The sequence below is a fragment of the Dreissena polymorpha genome, chromosome 8 (assembly GCF_020536995.1).
Source record: "Dreissena polymorpha isolate Duluth1 chromosome 8, UMN_Dpol_1.0, whole genome shotgun sequence".
Lineage (NCBI taxonomy): Eukaryota > Metazoa > Mollusca > Bivalvia > Myida > Dreissenidae > Dreissena > Dreissena polymorpha.
Window position 1 is genome coordinate 65,330,839 of NC_068362.1, and position 16,965 is coordinate 65,347,803.

General features: G+C 30.0%; 1 protein-coding gene across 23 annotated transcripts in view; it reads right to left on the reverse strand.

Moving 5' to 3' along the window:
* LOC127842803 (tripartite motif-containing protein 45-like) overlaps window positions 1-16,965 on the reverse strand; it is a 203,529-nt gene that overhangs the window by 121,645 nt on the left and 64,919 nt on the right. For 15 of the 23 annotated variants that reach the window (XM_052372536.1, XM_052372531.1, XM_052372541.1 and 12 more), the window contains 3 exons: window positions 14,932-14,949; window positions 12,771-12,791; window positions 11,964-11,981 (listed from right to left, as the gene is read on the reverse strand). In XM_052372536.1, the coding sequence (XP_052228496.1) occupies window positions 11,964-11,981; window positions 12,771-12,791; window positions 14,932-14,949 (57 nt within the window). The remainder of the gene's footprint in view (window positions 1-11,963; window positions 11,982-12,770; window positions 12,792-14,931; window positions 14,950-16,965) is intronic. The other 8 variants (XM_052372535.1, XM_052372539.1, XM_052372538.1 and 5 more) reach the window with 1 other exon arrangement.

Sequence of the window (16,965 nt, forward strand, 5' to 3'; positions counted from 1 at the left end):
TCCACTTTTAAAGGCGAACCGCGAATATCGAGCTTGTGAGATTTCGTTATTGCTCTTAGATAGAAATTCATTTGTCGACATAAACAAATAGGGATTGACACATGAAATTCAAACTGAAGCGCGCCATGTAGAATTTTCCGACAATATTGTCAGAGTTTTCCGTGGCTAAATATTTAGAAAACATTTCCAACAGTTTATTAAGGTTATTGAGAGGTGAATTCACACACTTACTAAACTTTCATTCTTTGTGTATAAACTAACGTTAACATTTCAAAGATTCGCAGTTAATCGATATTCTCAGAGTAAGATATCGTTAGTACTACTGTTAAGTGTTTAAATAACTCCAAAAATGGAGTCAGTGACCGCAATAAACAGACACGTTTAATTATTGCACATATAGTTTCAATCAAGTATCTCTTTATACACTTAAAGTCACATATTATGAATGGATAACTGTTTTCCATCCAAATACTTACGCTTTGATAATAGTCTTTCGTTTATTTATGTACAGGGAGCAGAAATAAAAGTGTACTTGGAAATACACATTTGATATAATTTACGTTACTGCATTGGTGAAACATATAAAGCCAAGGCTTTTATTTCCTTTTCAAATTACTCTGTAGCTGCAACATATGTTTAAGGGACCGTCAACCAGATTGACGAAAAAAAAGAGTTTTAAAATACCGTACTTTTTTAAAATTATTAGTTTATATTGATAACAATATCACGACTGGTATATTACATTACTCGAAAAAGGTTGTTAAGTTTTCATACTTTCAGTATATTCGGTTAAAATTTTACTGGGGATGTGTACCAGGTAACTACTAGTTAACTACTAGTTAACTACTAGTTAACTATAAATTACGCAAGTAGATTGATCATCATCGTCACGTGGTAAACCCGGGAATGCAAACTGTGCATGCGCAGTGAATTGTATATATTATAAATATAAAATGATCAATCCACTTGCGTTATTTATAGTGTGTATATCTTTATGTAACCTATTTTCGCGATATACTTTCGATTTCACATCGCGAAATTTTATTACCGAATATACTGAAAATATGAACTTTTTACTTACTTCACTCGCGATCATAAAAACACATATATTTACACGTTATTCGTGAATTTTACCAATCGTAAAATAAATTTGATCAATCACCAACATAACGAATACTTTCGTTTGAATATAAATATTCATTTTCACGACAGCAAGTGATATAATCCCTTTCATTTAATAATACTTTTTTTATTAGCACAGATTATCGCAAATTTATTAGTTAATATAGTGAGAATAACAGAATATTTCAAAAATAATCAATTACTCAACCTGCGTACAAACAAGTAAAGCGTCAGCTGAAACTTAATGTAAACATTTTGTTTGACCTTTCCTTGACTTCATAATCAGGACTTGATTATTTTCGATGTTAACGGACTGGTTATAAGTATGAGTTGACATTGTAATTATAGTCAACAAATGGTTCATAAAATTATGTTCTAATTTGAATTGTATTTATTTGAAACATATTTTATTTTTTCAAAAATCATTCAAACTATAATTAATGGGAAGTGTTTTATTTCAATTATAATTTATTCAAAGTGTGTTGTTTTTTAGATATCGTAAGATATTGCTATGTACATGTAGTGTATATTTCTTGATTATTTTCTGAAAGTCATTTGCATGTATAGCAAAGTGAACTTACAATATATTGAGTATTTATTTTATAATCGGAAACCAGCTCATATCTGTCAGTCCTGTTAAAATCTACGCTTTATATTACAAAATAGTTTTGTGTTACCAATCGGGTATTAATTTTATTGATTATCGCAATTCAATGAACATTTTAAATATGGTATGTATCGCGTTCTCATCTTTGGCTGTCCCTATAAGGAAAATTATTTACAGATTACTTTATTCAACACTTAAATAATTTAAAACGGAAACGTGCAGTAAATATTACATTGATATCATTTGTATTTTTTAATCACAACTCAAATACAAATATTTAATTTCTGAACGTGCATTGAAAGCAAATTATTTAAATCATATTAAATTAATTCTAAACACGATTAATGTAAAGCTAAATATATTTACCCGTCACTTCAAAGGCATTATTATTTAGCTATGTATGCTTAAATTTGATACCTGTATTCGCATTTGCCATTAAACAGATACAAATATCGTGCAAGCGCTGATATTACAATTCAACCATGAATCGAGAGTATTGAGCTAGTTTTAATCTCCAGTATGCGCTGACTTCTACATATAAATATTGAGCTGGTAAGAATATCATTCCTGATGTTAGGTCGAAACTTAAAAAAAGGCATTTGTGTAAGCCAAAATGTTCATGCACCATTACAGATCTTCTCCATTATGATATTGTGAATGAATCTTGTTTAACAAATGTTGACGATGAACAGATTAAAATTATAGCGAATTGGCTAATTTGTGAATATCGTCTAATTTTGGCAATAAACGTACTACGACCATGCTGATTTATAGCTAAATAAACTTCAGCCAACAGTTTATATAGTATTGACAGACATGTACGCTGAAGCGAACCCCATATCGACAGTCAACCAGAGTCGTAACATATTTATGTCACGCTATAAATCAAATACAGTTCATTTTCTTGGATACATTTCTACATATATTGGTAAATGAATGTAAATTACTGCATCGGGGCATATTTTAAGGTTCAAATGTTTCAAATGCATCTTAAAATAGATGAAAGTAACTCTCATCAGCCTGAAATTCAAAATTTTGACGCCTTTGTCGCTTTGTCACGTGACCAGTTTTCATTCGGATACTTTCGGATCAACCATGACATTTTTTGCTGAAATTGTAAACATTACTTTCGTTTCCTGAAATCTATTATTTGTGATTAACAACTTACGTCTGGTGGTTTAAAAGACTGATTTCAAAGTGAATCAAGTAATTTTAAATAATTTTTGTATTTACACTTCAATTTGTTTACAAAACAACCAAGAATATTTTAAAATACCGGGAAATGTCATTCTGAATTTGTAAACATTTGAGCACATGATACAATGTCTGTTACTAAACATAAAAAAAACGTAAAATGACCGTAAAATCTCGGGAGATTCACATTTCAAAAATGTCTGTCGCATCGCAGAAAAGATAAATTTCAAATGTTTAAGATAGTATTTTGTGAAAGAATATATCAGTTAAATGTGAAAATGTCAATCTGTCCGATCAAGTGGTTGATTTGGGCCAATAACTGCATTTAAAAGCTGTTTTGGACCGGTCTTTGTTAACTGTCAACTTTTCTGGAATTTCTGGTTGACTTACCAAACGGGGTTGGTCCATAACTTTAAAGTCGCGCCAGTCAAAAATCATAAAAAGCGATATTTAAAGTTATGGTAGCCAGAACTAGTTGATTTAACTTGCCTGATCACATTTGTTTCAGTGCCGGTTTTCTAAAAAAAGTTACATTTTGTATTTTATATTTAAGTGTTAAAAGGGAGGCGTTTAAAAGCAACAAACTATAATATAAGATAATTGTATTTGTTTTAAACGATCATTTGTATTAACGGTATTAAAATTAGTATGTTTATTTCTCTATCGCTGACCTGTTAACCTGTCATTCATTATTTAGTATTAGTAAATTAGAAAATCCATAAGCAGATGGTATATTTTACATGTACTTTCCTGACACATAAATTGTATTGAAAACACCTTTGTTGTCAACGTTTTTTACCAATTGAATAGTTCAACATTTCATTTGCGTTAATGTCTTTAGTATACACAATACAATTAAGTTTAATAATGTTTAGCCTTCAAAGCATATTGCAATGAAGCAACGCCGAGTTCAGTCAATTTAATAATGCCATTATATTTGTTCACTCAATTTCATGCGAATCAAAAATGTAAGGCTTTACCAAGATATTTACAAACAAATGCTCTTTCTTTAAATTAACGTAACTGAATAGCAATAGAAAATGTTGTCCTCTGTTTTACACGAGTTCAAATGGAGGTTTTGTCGTAGAGTTTAAAGTATACATCTCATTAATAGATGCTTTTGCTTTGAACTGAACAATCAATTTAATGTAATTTGGAATGCAAACGATTTTATGTCTATATAAGTTTAATATTGAATTTTTCATAGAAAAATTAGGATGTTAATAAAAATTAATAATGTTAAATATATAGTATTTTGTGTGGGCCTTTGGTGGCAGATCGAATACTTATTTAACGCGTTGACAAGGAAACATACATGTTTAACGTCGTGGATATGCAAGTCGTGTTTTTGTTTTACTGTACTTGTGAAATAAAATTTGATTATCTTACAAAAACCACGAAAAAGGTATATATGTTTAATATACCCATTAACATCGTCTGAATTTAAGTATTGATTAAATGGAATCGTAAATAATGTTTGCGATTAAAAGTAATACGAAATATTTGTATATATACATGGGTGTGTTCTCTGGATCATCGACTTATTTGACTATGAAAGGAGTCTTTTGCCTGGGTAGAACCAGTACTTGGTGTCTTTGGGGAGATCTTAAGAACGCTCACACAATGTGAATCGAACCTGTGACCTTCCGATCGCCATGCGGACAACATTTCTACTACGCAACGGTGACCAATCAAATCGATGTAAAGCGACACAATAATTACTTTTAATAACTATCGTTAAAAAATATCGGCAATTTTGTTTCTTGAATGTCTGTTCGTATTTGATCGAAGTTTAAATATTGCGATACACACGGTGAAATGTTTACGTATTATCTATTTCACCGGAACCCTTGTTAACGAAGTTGAATGGTGCTACTTTACTTTACTTTTCTCACTTTACTTAAGGTAAAATTAATTCGAAAATAAAGGTTTAACGGAGCAATTAACTTACAATAAAGTATGTTTGTATATCTGGTAATAACTTGTTTTTGGTTTGAAACACAGGAGTAAAAGTTCGTTCTCATATTTAAAAAAACTTCGCAAAGACGATATCGTTTTTACGCGATTTTCATTACGTTTTAGCCTGCTTTTGATGTAACAACTAGATTTTCGAGTGATGTTCGCTGTGCACACAATGTTGTTTTTGTACATGATTTGAATCCTTATTGAAGATATTCAATCTAAAAGAAAAGACACTCAATTTAGAATGTTTAAAATTATTATTAATGTTTAATATATATTATATTTATCTATTTCAACATAATTTGATACGCCTCGTGGATACTCAACTCGTGTATTTTTTATGTACTTGCTTTGATCATTTAACAAAAGCAACGCTAAACCTCTATATGTTTAATAGCTTTGATAACAAATAATATCGTCCGAATATTAGTAATAATCAAATGGAATAACCTCTTTTTACGATAACAAGTGATACGGTATATTTGTTTTCGTTAACTTTTTTTAAGTAAGTGAACACATCATTTTTGCGATCATAATCGAATTTGAAAACATAAATACAAGCTTAAAAGTATCTTTATTAAATATGATCAAATTGAGAAACCCTTATCCAAATCTTAACTCGGATACACATACACAATTAATGGTTGATAAAAAAAATGATCAGTAGGTTAAGTTAATTATTCTTTAACAGTAATGACTGGCGGATTTGTAATGTAAACGGACTGGCTATTGAGATGATAGGAGTTCGATGTTAATGTCGAAATATTATTTATGTGTTTAAACTTTGCAATTAAAAATATATACTGCTCGAAAAAAACTTTATATAACAAAAAATGTATAACAAGCCAGTCATACTGTTAGTATTGTATGTTGTTTTATTTGCAATACACTCCATTAAATGAGTGTGTGAGTTACAATTTTAACTATTAAGACCCTTGCCATAAAAAATATATTCCCGTATACTGTGCTTTTTATTATTTATAGTTATTTATTATCAGTTATTTATATTTATTTATTTATTCATTCATGTTATGTTATTATATCATTATAGGGTATGCGCAAACTGCGATCAGGCTGCTATGAAATTAACGCAGAGAATCAAAAAATAGTTTCTTGTTTACCGATACGGTATACAAGTTATTGCTTATCGCAATGTAATTAACACTTTAAAATATGGTATACGTTTTCGTTGTGACTATCCCTAAAATTATTTCGGACAAACAATAAAAAGCATTAATAACTTTCTAATAGTTTCATCAAATAGGAATGTAAGCTCGTATAGATTAGACTGATAGCAACTTTGCCCATGCCGTCATTAAATAAATATCCGTACTCAGTCCCTGAAAATGCATTTAATAAAAAAATAAATAAACCTGGGAAATAATGGTCTTGAACTCATATTTATCTGATCGAAGTAGAGATGCAACATATTAACTCTAAACGTCATATCATTAAAAGTAATGCGATTTAATCGTTATATCGCATACCTTTGAATAATAGTACGTTAACAGTAAAGATTAAGTGTTTCTTGTATTCTTGTTCGTCTTTATTCGAAGTTAACATATTGCAATAAGCAAGAGCATAAACCCCTCATAGTTTTTATATTTTTTAATTATCTAATACATCGGTAACCTGGTTAACACAGTCGCATGGTGTTTCTTTCGTATTTAGGAACGAATGAATAAAATGGTAAATCTTTAAAGAGACATGTTCACAGATTTTGGCATGTTTTGAAGTTTGTAATTACATGTTTTTAATTGATCAATATAAAATTTTTAACTAAAAAGCTCCAGTATAAAACAATAATAATTTAAAGAAAGACAAAAAAGTAATCCAAACTGAGCTCGAACCACAGATCATTGGAGTAAAAGTCTTAGAAGCTAACACTCGGCCATCCGTACTAATATAGTTAAAACGTATTCCATACAATACATCCGCAATTATGTAAATTATGTAAAAAATAAAACGGTAACAACAGAACCCTTCGAATTATTCAGTCGTTTGGCGTTTGCAACGTTATATAATTTTAAGGTTTTGCAATCGTCAAAAGATGCATATCATGGTTATTTAAGAGCATGGTTAATGTTCATTATAACTGATTCATTGCAAATATCATAACTGCAATAACAATTGGCAAATCTGAAAAAATTAAGTTTGTCAATTTTCCAAAACCTGAAAATATCCCTTAAATAGAGTAGTTTACATAAATGAAGGTATGTTTTTGTTTTATATATTTTAATAAGTCAAGTTATTTAATTTACCAAGTTCTCGCTTTTGATCTAAAAGTACAGAAATGATGTAACGCATTAATAGTTATGAAAACAAATTTAAAAACGATATCATAGTTGTTCGCTTGCAAACGACTAAGGTTAATAGCGCGTTTCTGGAAATCGGTCTGCAAAAGAGCTGCTGTTTATCGGATCACTCAAAAATCATGGATTGAAGGCAACGTATTGTATCCGTTTAGTACTGTCTTTGAGATACAATAGTTCTACTCTCAACCAACATCCGCACCGAGAAAGAGAGCGCGGAAGAGTATACTTTGCATTACTGTTTTGCATAATGAAAAAAGTCCACTATGTGCTTTGTTATAATCACGCAACATAGTCTCCTTAAAGTGTACATCGGCAAGTCAGCCAAAGGTGCATTCTTGTAAATTAACTCTGAAAAACTCACATACATGTACATGCGCCCAACACAGAAGCTGAGTATTTTGATTAGCAACCTTAATTTCAGCCGATTCCTCATCAGAACAACGGGAGAAAAACTGAAAAACCCAGTACCATTTTACTAAGTGACCAATAGAATTATTATTACATTATGTTAAGCACAAACATTTATTTAAGGAAAAAAGTTTTATTTGTATATGCATATACATTCCATTTCATTATTGTTTCATTATAATAAGTAATACACTGTTAATTGAGCAAACTTGTGATCATCGGAAATAATTAATACATATTCGCGGCAAATCAACATACAACAACAAACAAGGTTTATTGTGATAATTTTCAATATTTTTTGTGTTCGAAATATGTTTTAATAATACTTATATTTATATAAAACCAGCTTTTTGCAAGGATGGTTAACTTCGCACTTTTACTCGGTACTCTGTCACTAAATCGTCCGGGGAAGACAAATGGAGTATCGAGAAACGTTGATAACACTGTATTTCTTTCAAAACGCAAACACGAAAACCATCGAAAAAGTATTGAGTCATGATACGACGGAATTATCTAACTAAAAATATGTGCCGTTCTTGGTTTGTCGGTACGAAAATCCTTCTTCAAAGACTGAATAGGCTATCGAAATTTGCCAGTTCGCTATGAATAACACAATTTTAACTTCCATTTTCTATCGTAAAGTATTGTGCGTAGATGTTCAAAATTATAAGTAGCAAAGAGATGTTTAAAGATCCGAGTCATGAGTAGATGGGTATTATTCCATATGCGACCAGTGTACCTAAAGCCAAGCTTGCACATCTCGCCGTCTAGTAAGGTGATACCTAATTCAACTCAGAAACCTTGCGCGATCTATTGTGGACTGCGCAGCTAATGACCAGACTGCGTAATTGCGCTGACTGTGATTGAACTACGCTTTCCGAAACGCAATAAGACCTTTTTCCGCAGAACGCGGCTGTAAAAGTGTAATTGGAATGTGTCAACATAAAACTGCGTTTTAATCAAATATTAAAATACCAAATATAATAATGTCGAAAAAATAGACTTATAATTAGCCATGTGAGGACACACATGATGTTATCTCCCGTAGTATAATTTTTTCGAACAGTTGTTTGTGATTTTACAATACGTGATTTTAATAACACGCGTTTCATGTGGTTAAGTTGCGACTTACAAGTGACAAAAACAACAACAAACTAAAATTTTGTTTTAAATTTGATTATTTAAAAACGTGATTGTTCTAGCATTATTTCAAAGTCAAGATATACATCGACAATATTGTTTTAAGAGATTTCTTTTCAACTAAGCTTCATATTTGCAATAATAAGTGGAACTTGTGTGAATCCTGAAAAAAGAAACAAATTTTTTTAGATTAAAGATGATTTTCCTCCTTTTTTAGATACACTTTATCCCAAAAGGGAGACAATTATTATCTGAACGAGCGGCTGCTCGAGTTAAAATAAGAAAAATGCGCCGCTTAGCTCATTCACCGCATATATATCAAACAAATTATCTTGGCAATTCATTTTGCTCATATCTGTTTCAGAATGCTTGCTGTGTTTAAAAATGTTCCCCTCGTGCTGGTTCAGCTGAATTTTCGATGTTTGTGTATTTGTGTAGTTTCATTCAAATGCGTCTATGTTAGTTTTAAATGCACAAATGAAACCAGACTTAAGTTTAACATTATATTTATCCATAGATTGTTGGTTGTTCTTATATTTAAACCGTCCTTAAATGTAAATAAAATAACCGCCTTTACAATCTTAAGAATGTGTACAATGCTTTAAAGACACAATCTTGAATTATGCAGTTTAAAAACAGTTTAGTTTGATAAGTGTTTGGTTACAAGTAATCGTACTTTATCCACCTTTCCATACATGTATTCCCTACGCTGAAGTACAAAATGGTAAATTATATTAATATAAATCAACATATTTCGATACAATAGGCATTTTTGTTATAAACCTTATGTTCTAATAAAAAAATACGTATTTATATGTTCTCACAAAAAGGAGACATGGATTCTTGCGCGAATATTTATATTGGCCTACCGTACACTGTATTTGTGTTACCTTATATTTTTCAAAACATGCAAACCATCGTTTTTGTGCAATAAATAAAACATGAGAAAACCGGTCTTTAAACTAAAGTATGAGCAGTATAATACTGTATATTTAGTGCATTTTTGCTGTTATGGGATGTTTGACAAATTATAGATTTATGTTACTTTTTTATTATCGAGATTCAGCAAATTGCTGTAAGCTCTTTTTTAAATTAACGCTGCATTTAAAAAAATGTTCGTGGTAACCAATCTGGTTTCAGTGTTATTGAATATCGCAATACTTATTTATGTGTGAATATATATTTATGAAAAATATTTATGTGTAATATATGTTACTTGTCTATATTACAACAAAGTTGTAAACGCCTCGTGGATAAGCATCTCATGTTGTTTTTTTGTATTTGTTAAACAAAATTTGATCATTCAACAAAGGCAACGCAAAACCTATATACGTTTAATAGCTGTCATAACAAATATAATCGTCAGAATATTAGTATTAATCAAATTTAATAAATACCGTATACGATAACAACTGCTGCGATATATTTTAATTCGTAAACTTTTGTTATTAAACTAAAGCGAACAAATCTTTTTTTGCGAACATAATCGAATTTAAAAACATTAGTTCAAGCTTAAAAGTTTCTTTATTAAATATGATCAAGTTGAGCAATCCTTATCCAAATCTTAACTCGGATTCAAATATACAATTAATGGTTGACAAAAAATATATGATAAGTCGGGATAGTTGAAAACGAAGTATTGTTTCACAGTGATGCCTGGCTTGTTTGTAATATTAACGGACTGGTTGTGATGATGATAAGAGTTCGATGTTAAAGTCGGAAAATATTGAATGCGTTAAAACTTTGCAACTTTTAAAGAGCATACCTTACTGACAATAATTTACATGAAACACTTATTATTATTTAGAAAAAAAGTCAGTCGCACAATGATTTATGTAAGTTCTTTATATCCATCATTCTTCATTTAATGAGTGTGTGAGCTACAATTGTAAGTTTTAATGATTCTTGAAATAAAATTTTTTATATTCTTGTCTAATGTGCTTTGTATTAGGTATAGTTATTTATTATTAGTTATTTATATTATGTTTTTATCATACTTGTATTGTATTATATGATTATAGAGGATAAACAAACTGCAATCAGGCTTCTATAAAAATAACACTGTAAATGAAACAAATAGTGTTTTGTTTACCGATGCGGTGTAAATGGTATTGGTTTTCGCAATGCAATTAGCACTTTTGAATATGGTATACGTTTTCCTTGACTATCCATAAACTTATTTCGGACGAACAATAAGAAGCATAAATAATTAAACTTTCTAATAGTTTCATCAAATAGAATGTAAGCTCGACTATATTAGATCTAAAGCAACTTTGTAAGTGCCGTCATTACATAAATATATTTACCCAGTCCCTGGAAATGCATTTAATAAAACAAATTAACCAAGAAATAATGGTCTTAAACTCATATTTATCTGATCGAAGTAGAGATGCAACATATTTACTCTAAATGTCATATCTTTCAAATTAATGCAATATAATAATAATATCGCATACATTTGAATAATAGTTCGTTTAGAGCAAACATTGAGTGTTTCTTGTATTCTTGTTCGTCATTGTTAGAAGCTAAAATATTGCAGTAAGAAAGAGCATAAACCTCTCATGGTGTTTATATTCTTTAAGTATCTTATACACCGGTAACATGGTTAACACAGTCGCATGGTACTTCTTTCGTATTTAGGATTGAACGACTAAGAAAATAAAGCTTTAAAGATACCTTTTAACAGATTGTGGCATGATTGGAAGCTAGTCGTTACATGTTTAAGATTGATGAATATAAGCAGTTTAGCTAAAGAGCTCCAGTAGTAAACAAGAATAAAATTAAAGAAAGAAAATATGTAATCATCAACTGTGCTCGAACCACTGATCGATGGAGTAAATGTCAAGCGCTTAAACCACTCGGCCATATAGTTTAAAATAATATATTTTAATACATAATTCATATTATATATAACCAATTCTCGTCATGTAAAAACATAAAGGTAACATCAGAAACCTCCAAATTATGTAATCGTTTTGCGTTAGTAACGCTAATAATTTTCAGGTTTTGTTATCGTAAAAAGATGCGTTTAAGTGATTTTTTTACATCATAGTAAATATCCAGTATTACTGTTTCATTGCAAATACCATAACTACAATAATACTTTGCAAACCTTTTTTTTCAAGTTTGTCAATTTACCCAAACATATCAATGTCCCTTTAATTGGCAGTTGACATACATGAATATCTGGTAATAAGTAAGGTTATTGAACTTACCTCCTTGTTAACTTCCATCTAAAATACAGCAATTATACTACGTATTAATATTTGTGAAACATTTCCAAAAACGATATCATAAGTTGTTCTCTTGCGAACAACAAATGTTAATACTGGGGTTCTGAAAATCGGTCTGCAAAAGTACTACTGTTCACCAAATCACTCAAAAATCGAGGATTGAAGGCAAACTAGGGTATCTGTTCAGTTCATCCTTTGAGATACAAGAGTTTTACTCTCAATCCGCATCTGCGCCGAGGAAGACTGCGCGGAAGATTATATTTTACATAACTTTTTTTGCATAATGAAAATAGTTTTTTATGTGCTTCGTTATAATCGCATAACACAGTCGACTTAAAGCCACACACCTTATTTTGCATAGTAAATTTAAGTATAAATAAGAAACATATTGTATCTATGCCCATTAAAATATTTATGGTGGTTACAATGTTTAAATCCTTTTTGCACTTTAAAACGTAAAAATAATCGCGATTGTCGAAATGGACGTAAACGTCAAGAAATCCTTCTTTCGGTTTTAAAAGCGGTACCGTTTGAACATTGATAAATTACTTGCTAACTAGGCTATAGATTTAATTTTATCTATGCCAATTAGAATATATCTGGTGATTACAAGGTAGAAATACGTCTTTTTTATGATCATTTTGGATATCATTGAGTTTGACATATGAATATTTTGTAAAATATCACCACTGAAGACAATTAAAAGTAAATTACATTGGCGCTTGCACTTTTCATTGCCGTTCGGGTTGCCTACGTTAAAGATTGTATGTATAAGATTGATCTACTTACACATTTCGTGTTCGTGTTGCTCTGAAATACAGAAATGATAAACAGTATTATAACTTATAAAGATATTGCAATACGAACGTATGTTTAGAAACAATGTATGTGCTAACGGACATACTTAATGATATTTTTCCCAAAACGGACACAATTATTATCTGGACGAGCGGCTGCTCGAGTTAAAAAAAGAAAAATGCCTTTCTCAAGTTACTGTATAATATATTTGTGCTATTAAATTATCCTCAAATACAAGCAAATAAATGATTTATTGGAGACGGGTTAATACAATGTGAACCTGACGTTAAGGTATAGTAGGACCTGAATATTTACGAACACAGCGGTTTCGTAGTTATAACATTACTCATTTTCACGCATATTTTTCGTTAACAACTTTTTTAAGCGTTACAATTAATGCATATCGAAAGAAATAGATAATCCAAAAATGAGAGTTCGTGTTTAGTGTTTATATCACATTACTAGCAATAAGAGTGACCGTTTAAACAGAAAAAAGCCTTGTTTTAGAATTACATCCTTCGAGAATTTGTCAAGTCAATGCGTTCATTTGCTTAAGTTGATGCAAAGCATGAATCATATTTATGTCTTACGAAGACAGTATTCTTTTTTAACATCAAAGTTACAAAGATATTAACAATAAAACGCTTGGAAATCCAGAGTTATACAAATGTTATTATTATCGTTCAACACCTGGAATCATGGTTATATATATATATATATATATATATATATATATATATATATATATATATATATATATATATATATATATATATATATATATATATACACACACATATTAGTATATGTTTAGGTTGTTATCGATAAACTTTCTGTTGCACATAGTTTTTTATCCCATCATCAGAATATATTTTTATTTATTTCGGCAATGCTGAAATATAGCTGTCACGCGCGGCGGTCTATATTTCTGTCATGTGTGGAGGAATGATCATATTACTCGGAATCAAATATAAAGAAATCAATTTTAGTAAAATCGAATCAGATTCAACAAAATAAAAAAATTGAAACCAAGATGTAATATTTTTAACACAAAATGCAACAGAAACAGCAAAATACATTTTTAACCATTATTAAGTGCGCGTGCTCATGACGTCATTATTAACACTTCTAACGACAACAGTCATAATCTTTCCCGCTAAAGCTGCAGTGTTTTTAGTGTTTTTTTTTTATTATTTCTTTAAAATCGGGGACGTAGCGGTGCGATGAACAGAAAATCAGGTTAGTGCCTGATCTTTTTGTAATAAATCAGGCTCGGCACGAATAAAATAAAACAATGTTTGCTAAAAATAACTATGGGATTTTCCGTGTAGTTCTATTTTCCTGATCTATCTTTAAAGAAATAATTCACGACTAAGAAAATAGATGTGATAAATCGAATACTAGGTCAGTGCCGAATAAAGCGCAGTTTATTTTGCTCAGCCCGAAAATCTGAACCACGAGCCTTGGCGAGTGGTCCAGATATTCTATGCCTCGCAAAATAAACTTCGCTTTCTTTGACACCGACCTAGTATTCTCTATGACGACGTTTGTCAATAACACAAACTTTGTCGTCAGTTTACATATATAAACCAATCTTAAATGAATAAATAAAGCGTAAACATATAAATGGCAAGAGGTTCACAAAGATTTTGTATTATGCTATTTATACTAATAAACATATATTATAAACAGATATTATGCACACACTATATATATATATATATATATATATATATATATATATATATATATATATATATATATATATATATATATATATATAATTTGATGTAAACACATTCGAAAATAAGACAATAAATTGATATTTGTAGAATAAGATATCTTGCTTATTACTGTCTAGTTTTTTTCAGCAGACTGCAAATATAGTCCGTGACCGCGATAAACATACAAATTATGATTAGAATAATAGCATGCACGTTAAAATGTACAAACTAGTTTCAATAAAGACAATCTTAATATATACGTCACTATGTAGTAATATAAAACAGTTTTCCTCTTAAGTTTTGATGAAGGTCAAAACCTCTCAATATTATTGAAAAAAGACACACACATTTCTTTAATTGCGCAGTTAAAAACATTACAGTATGTTTATTTACTTGTTAATTAGTATTTAAAAGAGTGATCTACTAACCTCATTAATATCGTATTTCTGAAATACAGAAATGATAAACAGTATTAATACTTATAAAGATATTGCAAAACAAACGCATTGTTAAGAAACAATGTATGTGCTAACCTGCATACGAATTATTTTTGTCCCAAAAGAAAGACAATTATTATCTGCACGATCCGCTGATCGGGTTAAAATAAGAAAAATGCCTTACTCAAGATACTTTATAGTATATTTGTGATATTTAATTTCCCTCCAATACAAGCAAACTATTGATTTATTGGCGACGAATTAATTCCATGAGAAACTGACGTTAAAGAACAGAAGAACCAGTATTGTGCTGTTAATTTACAAACACATACCAGAGTAGTCGTAGTTATACCATTATGCGCTGTTATGCACATTCACCGCATATATATCAAACGAATTATCTTGGCAATCTATTTCACTCATATCTTACAAAACTATTTCGAGATGTTTGCTGTGTATAATTATGTTTCTCTCGGGCTGGTTCAGCTGAATTTCCAATGTTTATGCATGGTTGTAGTTTTAATCAAATTCGTCTTCGTCAGTTTTAAATGAACATATCAAACCAGACTTTAGTTTAACAAAGTATTTCTCCCAAGATTTCTGGTTTTTCTTATATCTTCAGTAAATGTAATAAAATAAACTGCTATACCATTGTTAAGAATGTGTGAAAATGCTTGAACTACGAATTCTTTCATGAAGCTGTTTAAATACAGTTTATTGTGATTTGTATTTGGTTATTAGTAACCGTACTTCACTCAATGGATTTTTATCCGTATCATTGAATACAAAATGGTTAACCACATTAATATAACTCATCAGATTTCGATATGATAAACATGTGTGCTATAAACCTTATGTACTTACGGGAAATACGTATTATTTTTTTCCCACAAAAGGGAGACATGCGTTGTAAAACCCCGTTTTGCAATAAACCCGTTTTGCAATTAATTATTGCAAAACGGATTAGAGTGTACTATTGCAATTTGTCTTTTTACAACAATCCGTTTTGCAATAAATCCGTTTTGCAATACATTTATTGCAAAACAGGTTGGAGTATCTTATTGCGAAACGGGTTGGAGTGTCTTATTGCAATGTGAAAATTTTATAACAACCCGTTTTGCAATTAACCCGTTTTGCAATACAATCTTCACTCTTGTATTAATTTATGCAAATGGATTGGACAAGCTAAAAGGGAGTTTCAAGTGTTGTATTTAATTAAATTGTATTAAAAAATTGCCAAAATTGTGAGTTCAGACTTAAAATTAAACTGCATTGAAGGTGATGAGTTTTGAGATTTAATACGATAAAACAACAGAATGTGTATCAAAAGTGACTTAAAACAATTTTGTACTCAAGTTAAGATAACGCAACATTGCAGTAATTTATGGAAAAAAACGTGTTGAAATGTATTATTTCAATGTGAATTTTTGTGTAACAACCCGTTTCGCAATAAAATCATTACATATATCTAATTGGTTCATAGTGATTTGAAACGCTATAAAGGAAGTTTTAAATGTCGTCTCTAACGTAAATATGATGAAAAAAGGTTTAATGTATATATGAAGTTATGTTAACCAATTTGGGAATTAAGTGAAGAATATCCAGAAGTGAAGAATTTTATAGCAAAACGGGTTGCAATGTTTTATTGCAATGTGCATTTTTTATAACAACCCGTTTTTCACTAACCTCGTTTTGCAAACTGACATGGTTAAAAATTTGTTCAATGATTGAGAAAACACATTTCTTAAATGCAGAAGTTAATCATATGTATAGTACAATAATTATGTATAAGAGAGATCTACATACAATATAATTCACGTCTTTCTGAAATACAGAAATGATAATCAGTATTATTACTTATCAAGATATTGCAATACGAACGCATTTTAAGAAACAATTTATGTATTAACAGAAATACCGAATTATTTTTCTCCAAAAAGGGAGTCAATAATTATCTGAGTGAGCGGCTGATCGAGTTAAACTCAGAAAAATGACTTTCTCAAGTTACTGTTTAATATATTTGTG